At 37.3% G+C, this 27,364-nt stretch overlaps 1 protein-coding gene across 2 annotated transcripts; it reads left to right on the top strand.

The window, feature by feature from the left end:
• Nucleotides 1-1,809: 1,809 nt before the first annotated feature.
• ATG4C (autophagy related 4C, cysteine peptidase) lies at nucleotides 1,810-26,797 on the top strand. Of its 2 annotated transcripts, XM_010582295.1 has the most exons (11): nucleotides 1,811-1,870; nucleotides 3,236-3,366; nucleotides 4,679-4,762; nucleotides 5,426-5,659; nucleotides 8,825-9,155; nucleotides 11,074-11,144; nucleotides 12,633-12,769; nucleotides 16,418-16,496; nucleotides 17,159-17,235; nucleotides 21,531-21,650; nucleotides 25,521-26,797. In XM_010582295.1, the coding sequence occupies exons 2-11, from the start codon at nucleotides 3,285-3,287 to the stop codon at nucleotides 25,689-25,691; spliced, it is 1,386 nt and encodes a 461-aa protein (XP_010580597.1). In that variant the 5' UTR covers nucleotides 1,811-1,870; nucleotides 3,236-3,284; the 3' UTR covers nucleotides 25,692-26,797. The 2 variants fall into 2 exon arrangements, with proteins under 2 accessions (XP_010580598.1, XP_010580597.1); XM_010582296.1 differs by lacking the exons at nucleotides 16,418-16,496; nucleotides 17,159-17,235 and having other exon boundaries at nucleotides 1,810-1,870.
• The last annotated feature ends 567 nt before the right edge of the window (nucleotides 26,798-27,364 follow it).

The following is a 27,364-nucleotide window of genomic DNA, read 5'->3' as shown; positions in this document are numbered from 1 at the left end:
GGGGGGGTGGGCGGGCGGCTGTGGTAACCGCGCTGCGGCCGAGGGCTCGGTGGCGGGCTCGGGAATAACCGGGGCCGCTTTCGCTTCCCGCCGGGAGGCGGTTCGGGATCCCCCCCCTCCGCTTCCCGGGCCGTCTGCTGACAAAGCCCGCAGGAGTCATTGTCAGGATACAAAGAACCTGCCTCCCCCGGCTGTGAGGAGCCGGCTGCTCTGCCAACAGCTCTTGCTTGGCTTTAAATCCCGGATGGGTCAAGCGTTCGGTCTTTTCCTACAGGATTTAAAAAAAAAAAAAAAAAAGCTGTTTTTCCTTACCTTCCCTTTACAAAGTATTATTTCTAACTGTCTTAATCTGCGTTTAGAGCTGGAAAGGGGTGACTCCCTAAAAATGATCTCTTGGCGTTATTCTCTGTCGGTTTTGCTGATGGTCATCGCTGCTAGTTCAGTTTCTTTCCAGGGAGAAAAAAAGCGAAGTGGGTTTTCGTTCTTAAATTAATTAATAAAGATGGTCATATTTAGATTTCATTCATCCCTTTCGTTGCGCTTGCATCGGGAGGTTAGGTTGCTTTTCTGTTGCTAATGAAAACAAATTCTGTGTTAGGGAGTTTTTTTCCCATCACTATTAGCAAACAGCCACCTCGCTGCAGTCACCCCCCCTCAGAGGGTGGGTAATGGGGGCTCTGAGAGGACAGGACCTCGGTTTTTTATTGAGGTGTGTCCTGCTGCTCTGGGAAGTAACATCATCCTGGTCATGTACGTTCTAGATAACTTCTTAAATGAGACAACTTCGCTATAAAACCATTAGCTTTAGATTCAGTAATGGGGGTTGCATTGTGCCCGTTGGGCTTGAATCTGTATTCCCTGTGACCTTCTCCTGATGCTGTTCCATTAATTTGAATGGAACTATTACTGATGCCTTCTTACATTGATGGGAAGAGCCTGCATTTTTCCAGTGGAATAAATGTGCCTGTTTTGTGTTACCATTCTTCTTAGAAGTCCTTTTCACATCTTTAGCATGGTGCTAGGGAAGAAATGTAACTGGATGAAAGAAAAATGTGCTGTGATGACCATTGTCTTTTAAAGGAAAATGAGCTTCTTCCTCATTTCAATAATTTTTCCTTCAGGCCCCTTCAGAACAGTAGAGTTTGTTTCATTTCTAATTTTAGCCAGAGGGAGCTTTTATAGGTATTGGCTTTTAAGGCAGTCAGTGGCCTCTGCGTAAATGACTGTCGCTGATTGATCGTGTGAGGGCAGACTGGACCAAACACACCTCATGAAGAAGTTCATCTTACCAGCTTTGCCAGCTAAAGTCAGTGATACAGTCAGTCTTTCTTTTTTTTTTTTCCTAAAGAAGAGAAGGGAAAAAAGGCAGGAAATTAAAACCCAACCTTAAATTGTCTTTCTCTTCCTTCCCCTACAAAACCCCAGCTTAATCATAGTAGGCTAATCATAGTAGGGTTCTAGCCGTTTGTTATTTTCACTAGCAAAAAAATGTCAGTCTTTCCCCATGTTTGTGAGCTTGCATTGCCTCTTGTTCCATCAAAAAGTTGTTGACAGACTTTTCTGAAATAATACGATGGAATAGCAGAAAAACATGCGAGGGATGGCTTGGGCAGTAGACTGCTGTTTTCCTTGCCCTACCTACAGATCCCAGAAACAGTGCGTCTGTGTGAGTGCCCTCAGGCTCTGAAGACATCAGAACCCCGACATCTTCACACTCTCTTCAGTTACACTGTCAATGGTTAGGTTTTACTTAAAATACGCTCCCAGTGGAGAGAAGTGACGTGGTTTAGTCTTCGCCCTGCTTTTGATCCCAATTCAATGGAAAATAACACATGGAACAGTAAATACAGTTCTAGAGTCTCCTTTTAAAGTAAGGAGGTTAGGTGTAGCATCAGTGATGGTACACGCTCATGGTCCAAGTTTATTAATTAAATGAGATGGTTCACTTTTGTTCATGTCATCATCTGATGTTACCATAACTTTGCTAAAAATTTGGTGAAGGTTGCAGGGATGTACCACTATTGATCAACGTTTGATGTCCCACAAGAGCTCCTGTTGAAGCAGGACCTCTTAATTTTTCAGCTATCTATGCAAGGGTTTGGGCTACCAAACATCATCAAGAAAACCTCCCGTATCAACTATTTTAAAGTGAACCTTTGACAGAATACATGCAGTGAAGGAAGCTCTATTAATTACTAGCAAACTTCCTGTTAGAAATGGTGCGAGTGGACTACAAAGGGAGTTTGGTCCCATTTTCTCGGATTTCTTAGAAACAGGGATAAAGGTAGTATATATTCTTTCTGTGTTATTACCAGTTTAGGTTGCTCTAAAGGTGAAGCCCGTCTTGCTGTGCAGTTCAGAAAGGGTCAGTAAAAATGCCTTCCTTCTCACCTCCCCTTGGAAAATTTATAAGCGGTTTTTACAAAATTAGTCTGCACTGTAGTGGTTTTTACCGCCATTTTACCACTCATTCTTGTAATACAGCTGGACTACTGTAGACACCACAGTCAAATCAGAAGAGAGCCCTTTTTGCACTGCAAGTGATAATTAGAACAGATGTAAAGTAAACACGGATTTTATGACAGTATTCTAATCATCTTTTGATGTTGCCTCTCTAGCAAACTAATTCTGTACAAAATTATGTCACACGTTTTCAGTACTACGCATTTTCTGCCTTGCACACGTACAGCAACACATCTTGTGCTTTCTTTCAATCCCTCCAATGCCTGTAAACTTTGGCTTAGAAAAATTTTTATTAGAAATCTGCAATTAATGCTGTTTTTAAAAAAACAAGATTTGTTTATTGGTGCTCAGAACCCCTGACGGTGGGGGAAAAAATGTGCTGCTTCTATTCAGCAGAAAAGAATAGCATCTATTCTATTTAGTGAAATGCATCATAGCTCTTCATTTCGCTGCCAATTAGAATGAGTGCACTCATAAGCCAGCACAGGTTATATGCTCTAGATCAGTTTGTTGTGCAATAGAGAGCTGTTGGAGAACATTATATTTTATTTAGCTTTCTGTAATAATTTTATTGCTGTATATTTGGAATTAAATTATTTTATTACTTATTCATGGAACATGTGATTGCTTCTCAGTCCCTGGTAGTGGAGGATTCTGTGAGTTTATTACTCTTTCTGGTCATGTTAGGCTTAAGTACCTAAGTGGGCTGGTGGTGATACTATACCCTGTGTTCTCAGTGCCCACAGATATGTTTATATTTTTGTTTTTACAGTAGCAAAATTGAACGTCTTACAAGACAGCGATGGCTTTTTCTCTAGAATATGAAAATGGAGGCCACAGGGACAGATGAAGTAGAAAAGATAAAATCAAAGTTTATGTCTGCATGGCACAACATGAAATACAGTAAGTGAAACAGTGTATGGTAAGATCTTGTCTCCACTGAAATGAATGGAATGTTTCTTGTTGACATGTATGGGATCATAATTCAGCAACTTAACTAATATTAGTAATAAAAATGCAACGTGGCCCTTAAAACCATTTTTCCTTTGATACCATAAACAGCCCGAGTAAAAAAAAAACTGCTTTAGCTTTTCATTTTTCAAACATATTTGCATAATTTCCTTTTAAATTACTTATTTTGAAAACAGTAAATACATTATGTAAATGACACTAGATTTGCATGGACTTTTAAACAGGGATAATATGGAATCATCTGTGCAAAGATTTTTTATTTTTGTATGTACTTTTCTGAAAAAATAGGATGGTGTGTGAAACAAAGTCCACTGAAGAATCTACTTCACACACTTGAGTAATATACTCTTCCACAGTTAAAGATCAGTAATTTGTTTATAAGCAACCAGATTTTCAAGTGTGTCCTTTACTTATCTGTCCTTAACCTTAATTTTTCTACTTTCCCTCTAGGACTGAGGTTGCTCAGATTTACCACCAGGTTTCTGATAAGTTTTGTTAATTCTCATAAATGAGCCTTGGAGATGTCTGGCAAGATGAAAGGATACTTTTCTTCTACTTTATTTAAGGCTACCACATGGCTGAAGGGGAATAGTAGTCATTACACCCTATATGTGATAGGAAAAGTGCAAGAAACTCTATGGATTTAGGATATAAAAGACCATAGGGTTTAGACTTAAGTGAAAAAGCTACTGTCTGGGGACATTGTCAAAACCTAAAAACTGAATTCTGGCCCTTTGAATTTGTATAGCATATTATACTACCTTTTTTGTGTCCAAAATCTGCAATTTAATTTTGCAATGAAGTATGTTTAATTAATCCTATGGGAAAAGCAGTACTCTTCATGCGTTTTCACTGGTCATACATGAAGCTTATTTTATGTTATTATAGGAGTTGGAAACCTCACAGAGTCAAACTATGCAGTAATGAATTCACAATAAAGACAAAGCAACTTAAGTTCAGCTTTAGCATTTCTGTATCCTAACAATTTCTGCACAGTAGTACCATTGTATTAACATTCAAACATTCATATATGGGTAACATCGTTACTTTTAAACCAGAACTCTAATCTGTGTTTTGTAGAACTATTAAACTTTTTGTTATTTATAAAAGCAAAACCCAATTTCAGTACATTTTCGCTATATTCCCCTTTCAAGGGTTACCTTTGTCTTAACCAGATGCTATTAGCAATTCCTTTTTGGAATACTTCAGTCACAAATTTGTATTTGTTTTGCGTCTGTTTTAGGTTGGGTGTTGAAAACAAAAACTTACTTCAGTAGAAACTCTCCAGTCTTTCTGCTGGGAAAATGTTACCACTTCAAAACTGATGGTATGTACACAGCACTTAACTCATTCCAATCTTATTTGGCAGGAGCATTGTGGATACATTTTTAATCTTCTAGAAAGGCTGTCGTTAACAATTACCAAATTCAAAATGTAAATATGAAAAGCTTAGAAAATACTCATTTAGATGTCCACCACCACCACTAATTTAACCCATCCTAACTGGCTTTATTGAGATTTTACACTGAAGTCTTGTTCTTTCTGTAAATATTAGCGCTGTAATTTGCACTTTACTTCATTTACCTATCAATTTGAGATTTTCTTTCTAAAAACTGATTGAAATAGTGACAATACCTGTACAAAAAGTCACTACACCAACACCTTTGTTACCATTTTCCAGTACGCAGTTTTCTAAGAATCTCTGTTTGACCATTTACATTTAGATGAATTAAGCAGTTGCTTACTTGCAAGTCAACGATTCCATTGGCACAGTAATGTTGGCTGCATTGCCTTCCCCCCCCCACCCCCCCCAGCTGGCCCATTTCTATCATGTTTGCCTTCCAATTTTTCTTTCTTGTATTTGAAGGGATTGTTACTTTTTGCAAGTTTGCCCTGTTTTTCTCATAGAATAGTTGTATGGGTTTTACTCTCCTTCTAGTAACAGAAGTGCCATAGCAAGTTATAACTTAAACTGTGTTTTGCCTTACAGAATCTGGTGAACTCTCTACAGATGGGTCCAATTTTGATAAAATCAATGCAGAGATTTCAGGAAATGTCGAGGAGTTTCGTAAAGATTTTATTTCTAGAATATGGCTGACTTACAGAGAGGAATTTCCTCAGATAAAGGGGTCTGCGTTAACCACAGACTGTGGTTGGGGTTGCACGCTGAGAACTGGTCAAATGCTGCTGGCTCAAGGTCTTATGCTTCATTTTCTTGGTAGAGGTAAGTTACGAGAGAAGATCTCTATATTCAGCATGATAACCATGGGCATTCTGTGGAGAGTGTGATGGTCTTTATGTAGCCCAAATCTAAAGTGCAAGCTGGTTTTGATTCTGGGCTCCTCATTGATATTGGAATTGTTATATTGCATCAGAGCAGTGATCTAGCTGTCCTACTCTTCCATTTCTCAAAAAGGGAATACCAAAGTGTGTCAAAGGAAGATACTGGAAACTCCACAGAAGCTAACTGTGAAGTAAAATACCACAAAAATTTGTGGACCCCTACCTGGGTATTGTTATTATCTATGTAAGTGTCCGATTCTCTTGAAACTTGCTTGTTTCTTGAACTCAAGATGTGGAAATGAGTTCCACAGCCCATAGCTGTGGGCTATGGCAAAAGTGATGTTCTTTTATCAGTTTTAAAGTTGTACATTATTCAATTTCTTCTAGTATTAATATATTGAGTTAATAGAAGGATTCTAATCTAACTTCAATACATCATTCTTTGTGTTGAAATTTTCACTATTTCATTCCCCCCCCCTCTCCCCCCATGTACTTACAGAGAAACTTCCTTTTTTTTTTCTTAGCATTGTCTCTCTCAAAATATTCTTTCAGTCACAGCTGTTTGAAAGAAGTTGCTTTGGGAGACTTGGAACACTTCCTGTTTGCAATGCCTAAGCATGCATGTCCTCCCCAAGCTAAGCCATGTCCTGCATAGAGGCATTTTTGGTTCTCATAGTTAACCACCTTTTCTTTCCATCCTCTTCTCAGTCGCTTTCATAATCTACCACATTGCCCCTTTCAAACAATCGGTCATGTCCTCTGTCACCACTGCTTGTTGTCAAAATGAACCAAGACATGGGCCTGAAGCCACCCGGGCATGTTAGTTGGAGAGAATACAGTGTATTGTTTACTCAGCCGTTTGTTGGATCTCAGGGATACTTTAGTAGAAGATAGTTCTGAAAGCCTGTTTTGATAATACTTTGTACTTACTGTGCAAATATGATGTAAGCTGTGAACATAGTCCCAAACCAGCTGCATCACAAAGTCGTCTTTCTTGGCAGTATCATGACCGAACTGTCAGATTGGCTTACTGAATGTTCCTTTTGCTGTAGATATTTAAGTCATAAAACATTCATTATCCCTTTCAACTGACTGCAAATACCAAAACGTATGAAGATACTTCTGCTGAGAACACAAATCCCTTAAATATAACTTTTGTTATACATACATTTAAAAAAACCCTAAAAACCTGATCAGGAGACTACCTGTGAGTAGGAATGCATAATGGCTCATTCTGAAGTAACCCCAAACAAAAAAGCCCCAGGTTTGTATCTTTAAAATCCATGGTTACAAAGAATTCCTTGCACTGTCCCCCATGCATCCTAATTTGGAAAGTGATTTGGTGATTCCAGAGGGCTAGTGTTTCTGTGGCAATCCAAATGCATAGAAAAATGGAATATGTGTGGTCTTTCTGGACTACTTTTCTCATCACCTAGTCTTCTGACAGCTGGTGAATTATCTTTTGAAAAGCTTTTTATGAGGTCTGGGTAGCTTTTGAAACATATTTAAGTGTTTACATGAAGTTTTTCATCGCTGTTTACTCTTTTCCCAGAGATATTTTCATTATAGTTTAATGGTATTGTTTCTGTTACAAAGCAAAACTTGACTGCAGTTACTAGCTGGAACACTTACACTTCCACTGCTATGTGGAATGTTCCAGATATTGCTGAATGATGTTGTAAATGAGTTTTTATTTGAAATATTAAGGTACTGTTAAGTTTTACTTTGAAATGCCTGTGCTTAAGACACTGGCTTAAATTTGAAGCTCACAGTAGAGGAGCAGCAAGGCCTGTGATGTTGTTACAGTGAGCTTACGCATACATCTGCATGGGTCTGCAATGAAAAATTAACACGAGGTTTCACAGAGGGAGTGCCACTTGTGGTAAGAGGCATTGACGTGGGGTGGTTGTCACACAATATATATATTAAGAATGGGTGACATGGATTATGGCCATTACCAGCAATACTCATGACGTTACTGGAGCCCGAAGTTAGATTTTTAGAATTAAAATACAGTTGCCTCTGTGGTTCCTCTTTGTTTCTCAAAAACTTTTACAGGGATGCTTCAGTAGGAATTATGAGGAAGGCTGCAGTTCTTGTTCTCTGTCAGCAAAGGTTCCTCTCGCTGCTGTAATGGCACCTTTCTGAACCTCCAGGAGCTTACTCAAATCTGGCTCACTGAGCAAAAGCACCTCATCTGTAGGGTTTGTTCCTTGCTTGCACGTGGCAGCCTTCCCCTTGCCTTCTGGGATGTTCCTTGTAGACCTTCAGGATATGTTCTGATCTAACAGCGTGTTCACTGTGTTCCGGAGATTTCCTCACATGCTCTGTGTTGCAAGGAGTTTTAACTTGTGGGAGAGGCTTTCGGTCATCTGACAAGGGAAGCATTACTGTTCTCTAGATGTGCTGAACCACCATTATGCTGTAAGAGGAACGCTGTGTGTAGGATGCATTGTTAGAGAAACCTTTAGCTAGAAATGCAGACTGTAGATACTGTGCTGAATAATATTTAATCAAGTTTGTCTTGTAATCTAGGTAAAGAATTCACAAATGTAGTGAATAAAGAAATCTTGTCTATTTTTCTGCTGATCTGCTTTGACATTTTGCCAGGAAGAAGTGTTTGTTTTTACATGAATAATTCCTCAGGTTTGCCTATTTTTTTTAATAACTGACAAATCAGAAGAGTTAAAAGCCGCTTTTGAAACTTCTAATTTGACAGGGATAAAACTTTTTAGATGGTACTGAATAGCTAACTTTCATATTTTTAATATGTTAGATGGTTCTAACCTGTGTCTTGTAATCAGGTATATCTTGTATATTTAACTGACTGGGATCACGGAGTCTGACCTCTGTCTCAGATAGCATAAATTGCTAAGAAATGTACTGTTAGTACTATTTCATTTTGCCTATCATTCTGCAGAAAATAAGCGCAAATCATACTCCACTCAAATTCTTTGTTTATATTTTAACACTGACATTTGCATCTCAGTATGTAAAGTACATATTACTGGTTTTAGGAACATGAGGGAGAAAGGGATGTGCTTTGCTAATTATACCAAAAAGTTAATATTAAGCCTAATGTGCATCTTAAAATTTCTTGCTGTAGCCTGGGTCTGGCCAGAGGCGTTGGACATTGACAATTCCGATTCTGAATCGTGGACAGCCCATACAGTCAAAAAGCTGACAGCATCATTCGAAGCATCACTTACAGCAGAAAGAGAACCCAAGATCCTGTCAAATCATCATCAGGGAACATTAAAGAGAAACTGTGATGACAATGAAATGAGAAATGAAGTTTATCATAGAAAAATAATTTCTTGGTTTGGCGACTCTCCGCTGGCAGCTTTTGGCTTACATCAGCTAATAGAACATGGAAAGAAGTCTGGAAAAATTGCTGGAGATTGGTATGGGCCTGCAGTTGTTGCACACATTTTAAGGTAAAAATACCTTTATTCTTTGTTGCTACTGTGCCTTACACATTACAGGAGAAGCATTTTGAAGTGTCATGAGATTACTTCAGCTTAATTGAGCATCTAACTGTTCATTATTGGCTTTGTAAAATGTCCATATTAGTAGCAATTCTAGAGATTTTTCAGAGGCAAGAAGGGAAATAGCAGTAGGTGCAGGAACTGAACTCTGAGCTTTTGTTTAATCTCATTTCAGGAAATAACCGACGTTCTTGTTTTCCTGTACTTTGGGCAGTAGAAGTCCCAAGTATCTCTCCCAAACCTAGGCTTTTAAGTTGAGCTGCATTTAATGAAATGTTCTAAAAACTAACCACTCTTTCAACCTTGGAACATGCATAACATTATAGATTTTTTTTTTTTTATACTGTAACCTGGGGGCTGTAATGTACTGATAGTGTAATGAAATGTCAGAGCTAAAATTGATGTTTTCAGCATTTCTTTGCACACATCAAATTCTTGTGAAACTGTAAATGTATGGGACTATTAATATTATAATTATATCACAGTAAAAGTAAAGGGTCTGTGACATTCAGTGTGGTTTAAAAAAAAAGTCGAAAGTCAAATTTCTCCATACTATGTGCCTTTATATGCCATTTCTTTGAATACTACCAATTCTTGTTGTTGTTTTGGGGTTTTTTTTATAGCCTTATATGCTTATGTTCTTTTACCTATAAACTGAATCACTAAAGTCATTTAAGCAGCAGAAGTCAAAGTTCATATGTTTATCTATCTATATATATGCAAATAGAAGAATTTCATATTTAGTATGAAAGTGTATTAAGTGAACCTGTACTGAAATAATCAGGTGTATATGTGTTTATATGTGCAAATGCATACAGTTATGTGAGAGGTTAGCATTATTTATGTGTTTTCTTCTATTTTTTTGCTGATAATAGAAACTGTCAGAATTCTTTTTGCTTGCTTTAAATTGCAGTAGCCTGTTTACCTAATGGGAATGGGGTGGGGATTTGGTCCAGAATTACATTCAACACAAACCCACCAGTGATTTCCAACACTGCAAAGGCTTCCTTTCCTAGATGTCCTTTCTCTCTTACAGCAGTACTAACAATGTATAGCGCTCTCATAACTTGAGAACGACTGTATTAAATGATTCCTCAAAATATATTGTGAAATAAAGGGATAGTGACCATTTCATGCAAGCGTGTATTGAAGTCAAAGGCTAATCTTCTATTTTGAACAGTGTAATTTCTTTACAAATGTTGTCCTTGATTGACGATCATGCTTCAGACTATCGACATATATTTTCTTTTTAGTTTTTAGGTCCATTACTCTTTTGAGGATAGCCTAATACTGCAATTATCTTTCTGAAAGTTTTGGTGAAACCTTACAGCTTTTTATGTGCTAGCCTTTATTTCCATAGACATGAGGTGCTAATTTGTGGCTAGTTATATGAACTGAGGTCAACTAAAGAGATCTATCAAGTTGAAAATACTAGTATTTTTGTCAGCAAATTTAGCCTTTATTATCCCAATATATATATATGGCAGAAAATTGTTATAAACATAAATAAATTAGGTAGTGAATACAAATATCATTGTACGTTAATGTGTTTCTTTGAGGTTTTTTTAGTGGTTTTCATTGTTTTTTTCTAAATACCCAGATATTGTCATCTTTGCTTGGGAAAAACAAGTTGCCATATACACTGGATCTTGGTATCCAGTGTTTAAAAACAAACAAAACCCCCCACCTACCCCCGTCTGTATTTATCAGGCATGGAAGGTGTCTTGAATTAAAATAAAACAAAAGAAACCCCCAACAACAAACAATTAAAACCAACCTCTTTCTAAAAATCAAATAATTTATGTTTACTTACTGTTAATTTATTTAAAATCAGAGATGAGTGAAATAGTTTTGTGTTTGTACTTAGAAAAGCTGTTGAAGAAGCAAGAGACCCTGAGCTACAAGGAGTAACAGTCTATGTTGCTCAGGACTGTACAGGTAAATGTTGTGATTATGTAGATTTTTTGCAAACATTTTAGATGCTTTTTATGCCTTTCAGTAAGCACTTAACAATAGAGTTCTAAAGGAAGAAAAACCACTCAAAAATGGATCCACAAAATTGAGATTATGTAGACAAAGGGGTTCTTGATATATGCAGATGTTTGTTCTCTTTGAGAATCAGACATCACAACTTGAAAGCTTCATACATTGCTTGTTTGGTATCTTATAGTGGAAGATAGTGGAATTCCAAATCCAGCAAGATAACTTTTCCTTACAATCTGCCTGTTGTAACTTTTTATTTTGGTTTTAAATCAGTTAATAATCTGTTGTGTACTCTCTTCAATGTTGTTTTAGCAATAAGCTGGTAAGAACTTCCTATCTTACTAAAAATAACCCCCCAAAACCAACAAAACAACTGAAAAATACTTCAGTTCAGTTAGATTTGTTAGTTACTTTTTATTTGTCTTTTGCATCACAGGATGCTCCTTCACCTGTTTTTCTAGTGGAAAAAAACATTGAACCAGTCTTATAGACTAGTAAGAAGTAATTTTTGCTTGGAGTTCAAAGGTGTGAGGAGGGTAGTGAACCCGAGTCAGTGGTAGCCTTTCTTCTGCTCCAATGTGGCATTTTAAATAATCAATAACGGCAGAGGAGCTTAGAGCTCTGGATCTTCAGGAGCAGAAAATGATGACAAGATAAACTAAATGTGCAGTGGAACTTTACACTAATGACTATAGTCTTTCAAATCTAAGCACAATGTATTACTTCAGTAGCCATGTTTAGCTGCCAGAAATTTTAGTTATGTCATAACCGATCTTGGGATAGGACAGACGAGACCGACATCCCTGGGTAATCAATCAAACTGGTTTTAAAGAGACACTGTTTAATCATACACTACAAACCAGTTTCACCTGACTTACAATGACAGTGGAAACTTAAGATTCTACTAATTTTTCACTTCTTTGTTCTGGTGATGATTTTCGCATCTCACTTAGTTTGGAGGGAATAAGCAATATTACTACATTAAGTTTTTTCACTCATTTTCAATGACCGTGTTGCGCTAAGTTTAGACCATGAACGTCAGTATTTATTAGAATGAATTATTGTCTTTTTTCCTTTAACATGTAGATGTTTCTGTTAGTTGCAGGCTTTCAAGTTTGAAATTAGTCATTTTAGAAGAAGTTTATATCAAGTGAATAAATATTTATTGGCTTTCTCCTAACCTACCCCTTCTGCATTTTCCTGACAATGTATCTTATCTCAGCAGCAGCACATAACCTTTCTACAAAATATTGCTGAAAATGAGGAGGTGTAACACTGTTTTTCATCAGAGTCACTCAGGAGTTATATTTCAGGAGGACAGTAAGATTTTGAAGGACTGCAGTTTTAGTTTGTCAGACTAAGTGATGACATGTTGTAGGTGTGTCTTTGTAAAAGCTAGCAGTTATATTTTAAATATGAATATTTCCGTGTGTCTCCTTTCAGTCTACAGTTCAGATGTTATTGACAGACAGTGTTCTCTTATGGATTCTGGAAAAGCAGACACAAAAGCTGTTATTATATTAGTTCCTGTGAGACTCGGTGGAGAGAGAACAAACATGGACTACTTAGAGTTTGTAAAGGTATGAAATGAGAGTTCAATCATTTTTCAAATAGTAGCACTAGGTGATATGAAAAGCGACTTCATGATGGTAATCTTCTACCTATTAAATGTGTGGTGGTGATTTTACAGTTGAAGGTTGTAAAGTTTGACTTTACAGATTTTAAATTTCCCTATTACAAGATCAGACATAATTGCAGAGCACATGATGTCCCTTGGTAAAGCAGTGATAACTGTCCTACTCCTAAAGTAGCTACCTGAAAAGACATTAATGCAGTGTCTCAAATTACAAATGGTAATTTAGTTACATATGCTATTAGAGTTGTGCTATATTAAGTATCAGTCAGCATTTTAAAATACAAATATACCAAATTCCTTATTCTGTTTCTTATTTTTCTTAAATGTCAAATGGTTTAAAGTTGTTGCTTGTCTGTTCTTCCCATTTTCTTTTGTCTTTTTCTTCCCCTTAAGAGAGGGGATAGAATTTTTTAATATCTTTAGTCACTACTACAAGTGTTTTTTCACTATCTGGACATCAGGATGAATGTTTCTAAGGACGGTGATGCAGGAGTAGCAAGCAGTTACCACAAATAAAAGCAAACTGGAAAAAAGTGAAACTCAAGGAGAAAGCAGAGGGGAGGAAGGTCTATGCTGTCCTCTTTTTTGTCAGCAGAGGTTCTGCATATGGTGCTAACACCTGAAGAAGTACTGTAATCCTACGTCTTGAGCGCAAGAATACTTCTCTTAGGGAAGAGATTGTTCTCTTAGCCCTGCTGCTTTATCGTTTTCCATGCTGCTGTTTATCTGTCTTTAAATTCTTGTTTAAATTTTTAAAATACCACAATTTAGTAGCATGTACAAAATCTGAGTCTGCTGCATCATTTCTTTTGTGACTGTGTCATCTTTGTAAAATTTTAGGAAACATGTTTGGTTTTTAATGGTGTGGGGAGACAGAGTGGTGAAGCCCTTTTATTTAAGAGATGAACTATTAAATTGTTTTTCTTTCCTGATTCCTTTTGTCGTTGTTGATTTTGGAAAAGTTTTAGTTCTTTTCTGATTAATTCTGACACAGTTAAGATAAGCCTGTGGTCTCAGACATGATCTACAGCAACCTTACTCTACTTTCAATGTTAACTGCAAAAAAGCCTTTGAATCAGCCAGGTCCAGGAAAACACACGTGGCTTCGTTTGTAAGCTAACAAACAGTCGCTTCTGCAACTTTCATAAGGCTTTCTCAGCAAAAGAAAAGTGACTCCATTTCTTTAATACTGGCTTTTATTATTGACGGATATCTATGGCTAGTTTTACCCTGCAGAGGTTTTCTCAATTTAGCTCTCAAAAACATTCCTGCCAGAGTAAAATATGTTTGCGTGGCACTGGGTTTCATAGCACAGTCATGTTATCTAAGCTTGCCTTGTACAACTGCCTTTACTGGGGTGATTTCTGGTGTTCATTTACCAAGCCTGGTGCTGCCTTTTGCAGCCTTTTATAATGGAGACTGTGATAAGAGGGCTTTCAATTGCATATATTAGTCAATCCAATCTCTATCTTGACTCTTCACAAGAAGCGACTAAATTTCTTGGGGTCTGGATTTAAGTTAAAAATGCAGATTTTAGAATGTAGTACAAGAGGTAATTTTTACAAAGGATTTTATATTTATGGATGAAAATTGATAAATTTTTTATAATTCACTTTTACAAGAAAATTCCCATAGATTAAACAGTTATTCATTACTCTAAGTAGCTTTGCTCCCTTTCTGTTTCACTGGCAGAGGATGTGTCCTCCTTAGCTGTTTCAGCCTTTGCCTCCCATCTGCCTAAATGTTCTGTAATGCTCAGCCATTGAGGAGCATTTTCTAAAAAAGCCTTCTCACTCATATTTTAAATAAGCAGCACTTTCTCTTAACCCATATAAACCATGCGGAAGTTGACTTTCTTAGCGTCTCAGGTGAGGAGTACAGTAGTTTTTGTTATCTTGCATTACTTTATCATTGTCTAAGCAGTGAAAATTTTATCTTGAGAGGCTTTGGTCTTATTAGTACATGAAATATCAATCATTTTGTTGAGAGAAATTTTCCCTACTTAGACAATGTTAATGTAATGGTTTTACTTCTAATGGTTGATCTTTTAGAGGAGAGGATATAGATATGACTGGCAGCTAATGGAGATTTCACTTTAGCTCAACTGATAGTCTTCTGGATTACTGTCCCAGTTTGGGCCAGTGTCCAAGTGTTTGGACCCAACACTTGTGTAGTGCGACAAGAAAGCCACTGTGATTTATGGACATTTAAAGGCTGTTCAGTTTTCAGAGTATTTAATGGTCTTGGGCTTCAAATGCTTTAGAACAGTTGGGCTCAGCTTTCCGAAGTGCTCAATGTTGGCAAAACTCAGCTCCCACTGGAGTTGGTGGGATAACTAATGGACAACTGTGTAAGCCAAGACTGAATGTTCACAGAAATCCTAATGAGCCCTGTTGAGAAACAGAACCTCATGAAAGCAAGAAGATTAGAAATATGTTGAAGAGAGAGGGAGGAAAGTCCTCCGTGCCTTCCTTCATTCCTTTGCTAGGTACTTCTTTTAATAGAGAAATGATCAAGGGTGATTTCTTTGGTGTCTGTTGTCTGTGACTGCATCCAGAGCTTGTGGGTGCTACAAGGAATTTCAGTCAGTTAAACTACTGCAATGTTCTTACCTTGGCAAAATTGCATGTATAGAGGTAAATCCTTCTCCCCAGCACTAGAAGGTATGTCCATAAAATCAACATTTTATTACGTAATGATATGTCTGCTAGGTTTGTGTGCTAGCACAGACACGTGGATTACAGAACCCAACTCTTTTCAACCTGAATAAACAGAAATAAACTGGTAGCACTGGTGTGACTGTAGCCCACAGCTGATAACCCAATTCCTGTCCTTAGTGGCTTCTGGCTTGGCTGTGAGTGGAGGAGTGTTTCTTTCTTTACACCTCCAGACTGAAATGATCCCTGTATTTCACCCCACATCCCTCTTCAGATCCCATTAGGCATATTTGCAATGTCTCTTTCTCAAAGTTGCTACATACTAATGGCTCTGATTCCTCTACCCTCACAGTCAACCTCCTGTAAGATTTATGGGGCTTGTCTGCTGTGTGTCTGTCTCTCCTCCCGTGTTTTGGGTTGCTGTTTTTAGAGCTGTATCTTGTAATTACTCTTGCTTCAACTGGCATTTCTCCCTATGATGTAAAAGTTCATACTCTAGACAGACTTCTATATTTGAATGCAAAAAGAAGAGAGCCCCCGGGGCCACAGAATGTAAATGTATATGAACTCTGTAAATCTGAATACATTGATACCTTTTGACTAAGCAACCTGTGCTCATCTTGAATGACATTATGTTTTGTCTCCTCCCTGAAAATGATACTGCTAATTCTCTCAATGTATGGGCATCTCATGAAAAGGGGGGAATTTCTCTGGAATATGTGGTGGTATGTTTTCACTTTGGTCAGTTGTAAGCCTCTAAAAATTGAGACAAGCCCCAGAAAGTCATGAAGACAGTCTTTTTAAAAAAAAAAAAAAAAAAGAGGGAAGAAAAAACAACCATTTGCCTAGAAACAGTAAAGAGAGCAAAGACTTAAATTCAGTTTAATACTTATTCTGTTTAATGCTGTCCTAATTATTTAATGTTCTTGTTGTAGGGAATTTTAAGCCTTGAGTATTGTGTTGGTATTATTGGTGGCAAACCCAAGCAGTCATATTACTTTGCTGGATTTCAAGGTTAGTGTTTTAATATGTTATGTCTCTTCAATATTTTTCTTTAAGAGTTAGGAAGTTAATATCGAACCAGTGGGAAATAGGATGATTAAAATAGCAAAATGAGTACCTTATTAATTCATCATATCTACCAAAGTCCAGTCATTTGTCATTTACCCTGTGTAGTAATTGGATTCTGTAAAATGTACATTTAATTTCCATTGTTGCATAAACAAGGCATAATTTATCTGTTTCACCAAACTTCAGGAGCGTTTGCTGTTACTATCTGGCAGTTCTTATTTACGTATTTACTTTTTACTAGTTTAAGTGGTGTTAGTTGGTGCTTAAATGACAAGCAATATATTCTTCCTGTCAGAATGAAGTAGCACAATACATTTTTCATATGCAAACTCCAGAATATAATTGTGTGTTTGTAAAAGTAATTTTATCACCAAAAATTAAATGACAGTCTCATCACTTTATAAAAATTCTGCTTATACAAGCATATTTGATTATGCAAAAGTTAATCTGTCCTGCAAAAACCTATGCTTCAGTCAATGAATATCAGCCTGGCAAGCAGTTACTTGCTGGCTTTTTTTTCATCTGTTCTGCATAGAAATTGGATTGTAAGCAGTGTAATAATAAGGTGTTTTTTGAATTACTTGTCTTCTGTTTTGTCCTTGTAGATGACAGTTTGATTTACATGGATCCTCATTACTGCCAATCTTTTGTAGATGTCAGCATAAAGGATTTCCCTCTTGAGGTAGTATGGATATAGACCTGGCACTGTTTTCTTCCCATATGAATCAAACACTAATTATTTAGAGATGTTCTAGCTAGCTGCATCTTTATGGTTTTACAGTTACATGTTATTTATCAAAGTTCTGCCCTTCTTTATAGGCCTATAATCAACAAAAATGACCAGAGGTTAAAAACTCAATATGGGGTTTTAATTTTTACTTCATTAATCTTCATCTGTTTCTTTCTAATGATCAGAAAACCTCAAAAATAGATGATCACTTCATTTAAGTAATTTTCTGTCAAAGGAAATAAGCAATATTTGGAGATCTTAAACCTGAGTTATTTGGATTTGGTTTTGTTAGTTTGTCTTTTTTGTCAATTTTATTTTATTTTACTTTATTTTAAATTCAAGTTGCAATCATGGAGAGAATTACTGTAGTATTCAATAGTAGGAGGCTGTTGTCAGTTTGGAACCAGAGTTCCTGTAGGTTTACCTGCTGCTTCTTTATCCAGGAATTCATAATATTTCTATACTGGAGTAAGTGATTATCATTTTAAATGTAACTTTTGGTCCTAACAACTTTGCAGGTCACTTTCTTAGCTTTGGAAATTTTTGAGGCTTATCGGTGAGGTTTGTGGTTGACTAGATGAATTTTACTTAAGTATTCTGAAGTGTTTCTTTTAACGAGTTTTATTATTATTAATTTTAAACAAGCTATTTTTATGGAATAGTGGTTTCCAAGCAACTGACGGGTCTGAAAGTGTAGGTGCTGCGTTTTGTTCTTTCTTTCCCCCCTGACCCCTTTCTAGGCCATGACTTTCTGGGTTCATCTAGAAGTAGTGAATGCATCTTTTCAGGCTGTGCTTAGGTTTTAAAAATCATGCTTGGGTTTTTTTTAAATAGAGTTTTCCCTTTTCTTTAACCTCTTGCCAAATAACTTGCATTGAAAATAGATAAAGCTCAAGGAGGTTATTAAAGAACTCAGTTTGCAGGTACCATGGGAAAACATTATCAGTTGCACAAGTAAGTGTTCAATAGCCAGAGTACTCACCGTAAAAGTACTCGGTGCCACCCATACAAACTCTCCTTCTTGATCTTGTGCCCAACGTCCAGCCTCCTCGGAGCAACTCTTCATTCAGTGTAGAAACACTCTCTGGGTGCATCCACTGCTTAGGACAGCATCAACTGCTCTAGAACAAGAGTTGGTCATTAGTAGTGGTTCCCCAGGTCCCTGTGTTGTGTGAAGTTAAGTACTCCTAAACATGGAAACACAGCTTCAGAAACAGCGTATTGCATTTAAATAAGGAAGAGGAATACGTATTTATCTGCACCACCTCTAAAATACTAGCTACTAAATGTAGAATTCTTAAAGGTTTGCAGTACAGTCCTGTAAACAGTGAAAGTGAGTCATACGCGCTCTTAAACTCACACCTGAGGAATTGAGTCGGTGATCTTAAATTGACTGTTTACACTTAGAATGTAAGTCAAATGGTGTGTAATGAAGTTGTGTATCTTCATGGCTTCTGTTTTCTATAGCAGCTAAGAGTTAACAAACTGAGAACAGTGACGTGAACTGCAATGGTCCTGCCTATTGTTATCGTGAAAAGAAAGATATGTTAATGTATGTTGAAGTTGATCACAATACCTTAATCAAAATACCATCAAATAGTATTTAAGAAAAGTACTTTTTTATATATGTATATATATAAATATATATTTATCTCAATGGACTTACACAGGGCTCATGTCAAATCCTAGGGCCAACTTAAAGCAAACGCTACATATTTTTCAGTATTTATGCTTAACAAGACACTTTAATTAGCGTGACATATAATACAGAAGTATAAGATTCTCTAGAAAATGGGAAGGACAGAGCAGCAAAATGTATCAGAAAATATCCTAGACAGAAACTTTCATTATTTTTAGAGATGCCTTTAGATTTACCTTGTTGAGATACTTGGAGGAAGAGTTGGTGAGTCCCAGCTCTACCTATTTGTATTGTGGCAGCAGCCAGAGATTATTGCCAAGATCCTTGCCCCTTTATGCTAATAACTGTAGTAAAACACAGTGCCTTCTCTGAAGATTTTACAGTTTAATTGGGTAAGCCAGACAAAAGATGGGAAGAGCACAAAGAAGCAGAGCTGAAGTGACTTCCTTAAGGTCATACCATAGCTCAGTGGCCAAGCTACAAAAAATACACATCTTTTTGGTTTCTGTTCCCATGACTCATCCTCCAGATTGTGCTGTAGACTGGCATTAATATGAATTTCCAAATAATAATAAGGCTTTAAAATATATTTTGAAGGTACACGAGCTGCCAGCTTGGCTTGATCGCATCCTAATGCTTTTCTGCAGACGGAAAATATATTGCAATTTAATGCTTAGTGCATTTAATAGTATTATATCTTTGTCCAGAAATGTCAAAAGTAAACAGAAATTGCTTTCTTAGTGTGGATAGTTGCTTGTTAGATTTATCTGTAGGGAGTATTTTCAAAATTGACAAATTGTCCAGAATAAGTTGGAAATCAATCCACTCTGTATTGGCTTCCAGAATCCATTTGTTTGGAGGAGAGGGGAAAAAAAAAAAAGCCTACCCACTTCTCTTTGTTGTACAGTGATTTGTGTGGCATTAAGACTACTGCCCTGAACAGCACAGCACAACTGTAGTTACAGTGTTGTTGCTGAAATGTGGTATGTAAGGCAGAGTTTGATTTATGTATTTGATGACTCGGGAATCAATATTCAAAATAGAATTTCTGCAGATAAAATTTGAACACAATTAGGAGAAAAAAACAGTGACTAAAATCTGTCTTGTAGATATAGTGCTTCTCATCTTTGCTTATATTTTTTTAGCAGAGGTTTAATAGAAATACCTCTCTTGTGCTTTACTTGTGATTACAAACCTAATATACTTCAATATGTAAAACTATTACACTGACAGATACACCCAGATTAGGTAACTAGTGCTGTCGTCTTCCGTAGATTGACTTTTCTGATTGGCAAAAAGAAAAGATAAAATGGGTTGTTAATATACAGACTGCTTGACGTTAGCTGTCAGGGCTTGCTGTTGCTGTAGTCAAATGAGATTGTAACAGTTGTTAGTTATCTATTACAGATGAAACACAGCGGTGGTGGCAAGAAATCTCCTGCGTTGCTCTGTCCTGGTGTTACTGTTGTGTTAGTAAGCTGTCCTGGTCCTGTGCTGACCAGCGCTGTGCCAGAAGAGCTGTGAGCTGTGCATGGCTTACATGTAAATGTGAAAGGAAATAGCACAGAATTCACTGGAGAATATTGATCCCTGAGGGAAGTTCATGAAAAACAAAATCTGCATTTTAGTACAGAGGTATCCCCGTTGCAGTGTGGTGCAGACGGGTGTGTTAGTGTTTGTTACTGAGCAGCTGTAGCAGGATTGCTAGTGATTTAATAGAGGTAGGATGACGGGGTAGTCCTGCATGTTCGAAGCAGAATAAAGAGGACTACCTTTGTGAGACAGTCAGTGGTAACGAAATAATTTCTGTTATTAGACAATGACCTTCACCAAAACTACAGTTCCTGTAGTAAATAAACACATAATCAGAGTAGATGGCATATATTTACCTTTTCTGTCATAAACTGTGAATGAGGAGTGTGGGGAAGGGTTTTGTCTGTTTGTTTGTTTTTTCTTATAGCATGGCTGCTGATAGTTAACAGCAGTGTCAGAGCATCATCTGTCATGAAAAGAGATTTCACGTTAGGAAAAAAACATTTATAAAGCAGGGCATGTTGTTTGGCTTTTTCCTACTTGTGGATTATTGTAATGTGGTTTTGCTTTTGTGGGTTTTGTGGGTTTCTTAACCCATTTAATTTACTAAAGGAAAATGCATGAGGTTGGTTTATTCCATTATGTCTCTTTTATAGAGGCTGGGGGAGGGAAAGGGGCAATGGGCGGTGGTAGTAAAGCAGTAATTGTAAGATAGTGCAAAAGCTGTTACAAATTCAATTTGCAGAAGAGCATTCACCTCCTCTGCCTTGGGAATATTCATAAAGTACTGCTTAGAGCGGCAGACCTTTGACAGATTTCAAACTAACGTGGTGATGTGTGCAAGTTTGGTGAATACAGCGTAAACAGCAGGAGGTTTTATACATGTGGAGAAGAGTGGAATTACTTGTGGGGCGAGGGGGGGAGAAATGACTTCAAAAGTGTGTGCTGGGTTTTAATTTAAGTGATACAGGGGATTGTACGTTAAAGCTGTTGGTGGAAAAAAGTAAATGCCTTGGTCTGTACCATTCTCAACCTTAGCTGTGTATTTCATGTTTTTTAATCTCAAAACTTGCAGTCATTCCACTGTCCTTCTCCCAAAAAGATGTCATTCAAAAAAATGGATCCGAGCTGCACGATAGGATTTTACTGTAGAACCGTGCAGGACTTTGAGAAGGCTTCTGAAGAAATAACGAAGGTAGGTGTCCAAGTTACCAGATCGATTCCTCAGCCAGAACGGTGCGTGTGTGCACTGCGTATGGGTAAGGGGAGGGAATCGGCTTCGCCCTTCTCAACAGACGTCCTTCTTTTCTTGGTATTTATTGCTGCTTTTACAGTCACGAGCAATCCCGCTTGTTTCTCCTTTCGTCCGATTTTACCAGTAGGCGAAACCTGGGGAGAGCCAGGCCGGCCTTGGGAGAGAGGGGCCGGCCGGGCTGGCGCAGGCGGGCCCACGAGGTGGCACTCGTGAAATGGGAATAGTGCGGCGGCCAGCCCTGCCGAGCCCAGGGGGGATTTTGGAAAGGCGATCTGTCCCTCGGGAGGGATTTTTTTTTTTTCCTTTGCTCTTACATGGAAGTATTTGATCAAGCCAAAATTGTGTACTATTTCTTGTTAGCATAAGCACTTTTTCTGGTGGCTTTTAAGTGTAGAGCAGTGTGTTTGTGATTTGGTAATGAAGTCTGCGGAGCAGGTATCACCCAGCAAATCTGTCTGGTCGTGTCCTTCCACTTGAAAAACACTGGTATAAGTACATTTAGGTCCAAATGTAATTGACTTTTTTTTCGTGATTTTTACAGCACGTGGCGGTATGAAATACAGCATCATGAATGCATTGTACTAGCTGTGGTACCAAATAACTGCGTTTTGTGATTTTAAAAAATAGTCTATGAAAGGATGCAGCGGCAGCAGAAGATGGTCACAATATTAATATTCTAACCACAGTAGCTATCACAACAGCGTAAAGAATTAATGTTTGTACAGCATTTTGAATGTCCTGTTAAGTGGTATCAGTATTATAGCCAAAAAAGCATTTTTAAACTTAATACTGTATATAATCTTTAGTAGATATTGATTGATGCTGAAGTTGTTTCTCCGATTCTTACACAGAGGAGTAGAAAATAGATTCAAAGAAGTAGAAGTTCCTTACCAACGGATATATGGAAAGTTTCTATTCTTCCATGTTTTCCTGTTCTACCATGTATGAGAAAGAATGTAATAACATGGTAAAAAAATCTAATTACAAAATTAGTTGCATTGGAAGTTCTCTTTCTCTTTTTTCCTTCTTTCAAGTTTGGGATTAAGTACATTTCTTTTCTGAACATATGTTGTGAAAATACTCATGGCTGATCTAAGTCCTAGAGCTACTATCCTGGTATTTTAGGTAGAAGTTCTTTAATATTAGTGCCATTATTTTATATAAATATATTTCAGGCACAGGAAGTTTGGAAATAGAGGAAAGTTTGGACAGAAATACAATGTGACAAACATTCTATGATCTTTCAATCAGTCCTTCGCATCCTTTGTTTTTTCTTGCTCTTCTGTTATTTTTCCCTTTGTTTGCAATTTGAGTGCGATAACTCTCGAACTATAAAGCACAGTATACTCCTCCCAGTGTGCCCTATGTAGGCAAGACTAAAAAATTCAGGTTCTCGCTGCTTTTGTGGGCAGTAAGAGGTGGGAGAAAAGATTTAGCTTTTGTAACTTGAGGATAAACCTTATGAGCCGTATATTTAGTGATAGAGAAATCAGGGTGTTGAAATGAAAGGCCCAAATGGAGTGGTTGGTGAACCTCCATCCAAATCACATTCAAGTTACCCTTTGTTTCTGTACTTGCTAGTTAGGCAGCTATTGTTAAGTAGTTTAATAATACCTGGAATTAAATAGCTGATAGATTGAGACCTGCAAACAGATCCAGACTTGAGAAGGATGGATTTACTGACTGGCTGTAGTCTTACTTCTCTCTTGCACTTCCAGCACAAATACCGAGCAGGCGCAGCAGTTTCTGTCTGGCTTCTCAGCACCATGCGGCAGATCCAGGAGGTCAGCAAGAAGCTCTGGCCTCTTGCACAGCACCTGGGACGGCTCTGCCTTTTCCTGGCCGCAGCCTCTGCTGCTACTTTACATTGTTACTGAACCAGTACCTGCTAATGCAGTGAATTGTTTCCCTATCAAACTCATGACAGCAAATAAATAATCCACTTGGGCTACAACTGCATTTGTAGCCCAGGTTCTTAGCAGAAATGGGAAGTTCTCTGAAAAACTGGACTGACTGAGCATTGAACTTGGATGCGGTTCAGCACAAAGAATTAATTGTTGCGGTGACAACAGTGGCAGTCTAACACTGAAACACTAAAAAATACTGATGTTTATCAATAAACGTCTCTGTAGAAATCATCACAGTGGCATCTAAAGAACTTGCAAGTTCTTAGAGTTTCAAATTATCTGTGATCGCTGAGTGAGATGTAGTTTGATAATAATTGCAGTAATCTTAACCATGTTCCACTCGACTCTTGTTTAGGCTGTCTGTCCAGTTTCTGTTCTGTATTTAGTATTTCACCACCTCCCTTGGTACATAGAGAGAGGTGTTACATGTACCTGTAGAGAAGGAAGTTTCCGGGAGAGTTGTCCAACAGCAGTGGAAGTGGAGGTGTATTTCTGTCCTGATTTGGAGGGACCATCTTTAAAGGTGCAAGGGTTGTTTGGTCACCATGCATTGCCTGAGATGCAGTATTCAGATGAGTTTTCTGTTGCAAACTTGCCATTAGGAGCTGGCCTAAGACCACCCGTCTGTGTCACAGAACAGCAAACAGCCTGCATGTGGCTATCAATTTCTGTTCCTACTAAGCCAGCTTGTATGCAACCCCTAGAGATGAAAGGGTTGGCATCCAGTTACCTAGTCTTCTCAAAAAACAAAGCATTTGTATGTCTTACAAACTTTTTTCTTTCTAATGCTCATTTGTTACTCTGCTTTTGTTTATTGCTGTGTGCGTCTCTCCTATATCTCCTTGCTCTTTTACTCAGGTTTCACATTACAAAAGCCAAATGCAACTAAAATAGACAAGAATAAAGCAGAAAATTTCAGACCACAGTAAAAATCAAGGATTTTACTGTGAGTGTGATTTTTCTTTTTTTTTTTTTTTAAACCCCCCTCAGCCCCTGTCTTTTTTTAAATCGTTCTTTCTGTTTAAAGATCTATTTAGGTGTTTTTTTACTATTTTAGATTATTTGCCTTCATGAAATTATGTTTAGTGATTTTAGTTCCACACAGTGTATACGCCTAGGCTAATGTAGTTCTGCATGTCACTGCATCACTGTGCTGTTTTTTTCAAAGCAGGTAAGAAATTAAAATTAAAAAAAAAAAAAAATCAGTGAACAATTAAGTGTCCAAAACAGCCCAAAAGGCTGAAATGTCTTTCAGTATTTGGCAGACTTTTATCTGCTATTAAAGCTGTTTTGCTGATCTGTTTTAGTATTTATCATCCCCCACCACCCGCTTCCCACATGCTCTGTTTTCTTATTTATAAATGTAGATTTTTGGCACCCTAGTTACCACAGCCTGTTTCTGTCATCAATCTGTTTTTAGCCATGTGCTTTTGATTGGCTTATTTACATAGGTGTATGTGTTTAAACTTTCAATAAAAACATTGACTATTATACATGCTGATTCTACAATAAAAATATCTCCCTGAGATACCTAGTTGCCGCAGAATTCATACCTGTGCTTGAGGAGAGCGTTATGGCCATTAACTATTTTGTAGAGTTTTTTTATCTTCCTGCAAGAGCTCCAGCTGCACTGAAACAAACAGCACGTAGAGGTGATCTGTATGGAACAAGATACAGGGTTAGGCATAAAATTAGCAGCTACCTGAAGAAGAAATGGAAATAAATGTTTGCTTAATGGGAGGAGGGGATGTTTAGATTGTGCAATGCTTCTGTTTTAATCTGATGATAATAAAAACAAAAAATGCATTTTTTACTTTGCAGTCATCATCAGATAAACATCACTACTTACTGTATTTCTTCATTTCCAATTAATGTTTTATCTGGTGTGTGTTTTACATTGTAGATGCTGAAATCTTCATCTAAGGAGAAATACCCCTTGTTTACTTTTGTAAAGGGTCATTCTAGAGACTATGACTTTGCTTCCAGTCCACTCCATGAAGAAAATGACCTTTTCTCTGAGGATGAAAAGAAAAGATTAAAAAGATTTAGTACAGAGGAGTTTGTCTTGCTTTAAGGACATTTTACACAAGATTATTGGCAGCTGTCCAGGAGAACACTTGCCTTTTAAAAGAATAAAAAATGTATGTGTCCTCCTCCTCCAAAAAGGCAAGCTTGTGCTGAAATTAGTCTATTTTCATAAAGATAAAAATGTTTTATATGTTAATAGTCTTTAAAATTCCATTTATAAACGTACTTCCTAATTATTTTTGTTCACTACTAGTTGGATGAGTTTAACGTCACGTTGTGCTAGCGAAGAGAGAAGGCGTTGTTTAGAGCCAGGTATGCTGAAATGTGCCTATGTCCCGGTCTTGCCCTCATAAAAGCTTGGCCAGTCCCTAAAGCCTAACTTGTGACCCTAACGTCGTGTCAGTCCAGGACAAATCCTGAGCAGAGGCTGCCAGATATGTGTGGGGTTTACGTCATGGCCGTATATCTGTAGGTTTTGAGACCATGTTATTTCTGTTTGTAAGCAGAATTTGAGTTCTTATTCCTGTGGTAAGGGTAGAACTCTCATCTGTCTTGCTACATAAGCCCAAATAATAGTTAATGCTGTAATCGTGACACACATCCTGAGCAGCACAGTGTAAGAAAGGTAAGTTTGATATATCAGTAGTAATTGTCAGTTGCAATACTGATATAATTATATAGGCTGAATTGTGAGTTAAGATACTATTTAGCAGTATGATTTTATAATGGTTTCTCATTAAGCTTGCTTTGGAGCCTTAATATGAGGAGTGAAGATAAAGTATTACCTTTCCCCACAATTTTTAAAGGTTATACTATTAATATTAACTGCAACCAATCAAAGCAGCTAAAGACAATTATTAGAAGAGAGCGGTGTTTGTTTCCTGTTTCAACTACTATAATGTTGAGGCTTCTCTCCTATTAGTGCAGCTTTTAAATCAAAGCAAATGGGGGAGTGGATGTTAAAAATTCTGGGCTGTGATTTTTTTTTTTTTTTTTTTTGGATATGTGTTATTACTGTACAGATGATTACTTGATGGTGTGTGTTCTCAGACTGCAAACAAATGTACATAAATAGTTTTATGTTTTAACAAAGTAAATGCAATATTTAAAATACGTATTAACACTGCTTGGAAAATAAAAAAGGTGTGAAAATATTAAATGCATGTGCCTTTTATATTATTAGATGCTCTAAGAGTGAATATAATCCTGCATCTAAAACAATATTGTAAGGTGTGAATACTCTGTTTATTTGCAATAAAGGCAAATTTTATTGTTGTGTTGTAAACCAAATGTTAACCTATTCTAAGTGCCGTTCAGGCACAGAAGGCACAAATGTTGCCGATCCAAATAATAAGCATCACGTGTATTCATTAAAGCACTTTTTTTCCTTTTATGGGAAAGGAGTGACTAATAGATAGATTTCAGGCAGAACTAGATCAAGTACGTATATGTGTCAGGACTGGAGTGTGCATTTGCACATGTTAATTGAGTTAATATTCCAAAAAGCCAAAATGAGATTGTGTTCACTTGTTTTCAGGAAAAAAACCACAACCACACATCATTTGTCTAAATTAGTAACCTCTGCACTGTTGAATCCTACTAATAATTGGCCTAATATTACTTTTAGATGCTGCATGTATGTGAGGATGGTTGGCTTGATTTTACTTAATATTTTTCATTAATAGCCCAGAAGAGGGAGTAAACAACATGTTTATGGAA

This window comes from Haliaeetus leucocephalus, unplaced genomic scaffold (assembly GCF_000737465.1).
Source record: "Haliaeetus leucocephalus isolate CR32 unplaced genomic scaffold, Haliaeetus_leucocephalus-4.0 Scaffold848, whole genome shotgun sequence".
Taxonomy (NCBI): Eukaryota; Metazoa; Chordata; class Aves; order Accipitriformes; family Accipitridae; genus Haliaeetus; species Haliaeetus leucocephalus.
This window is presented reverse-complemented; position numbering and strand designations above follow the sequence as displayed.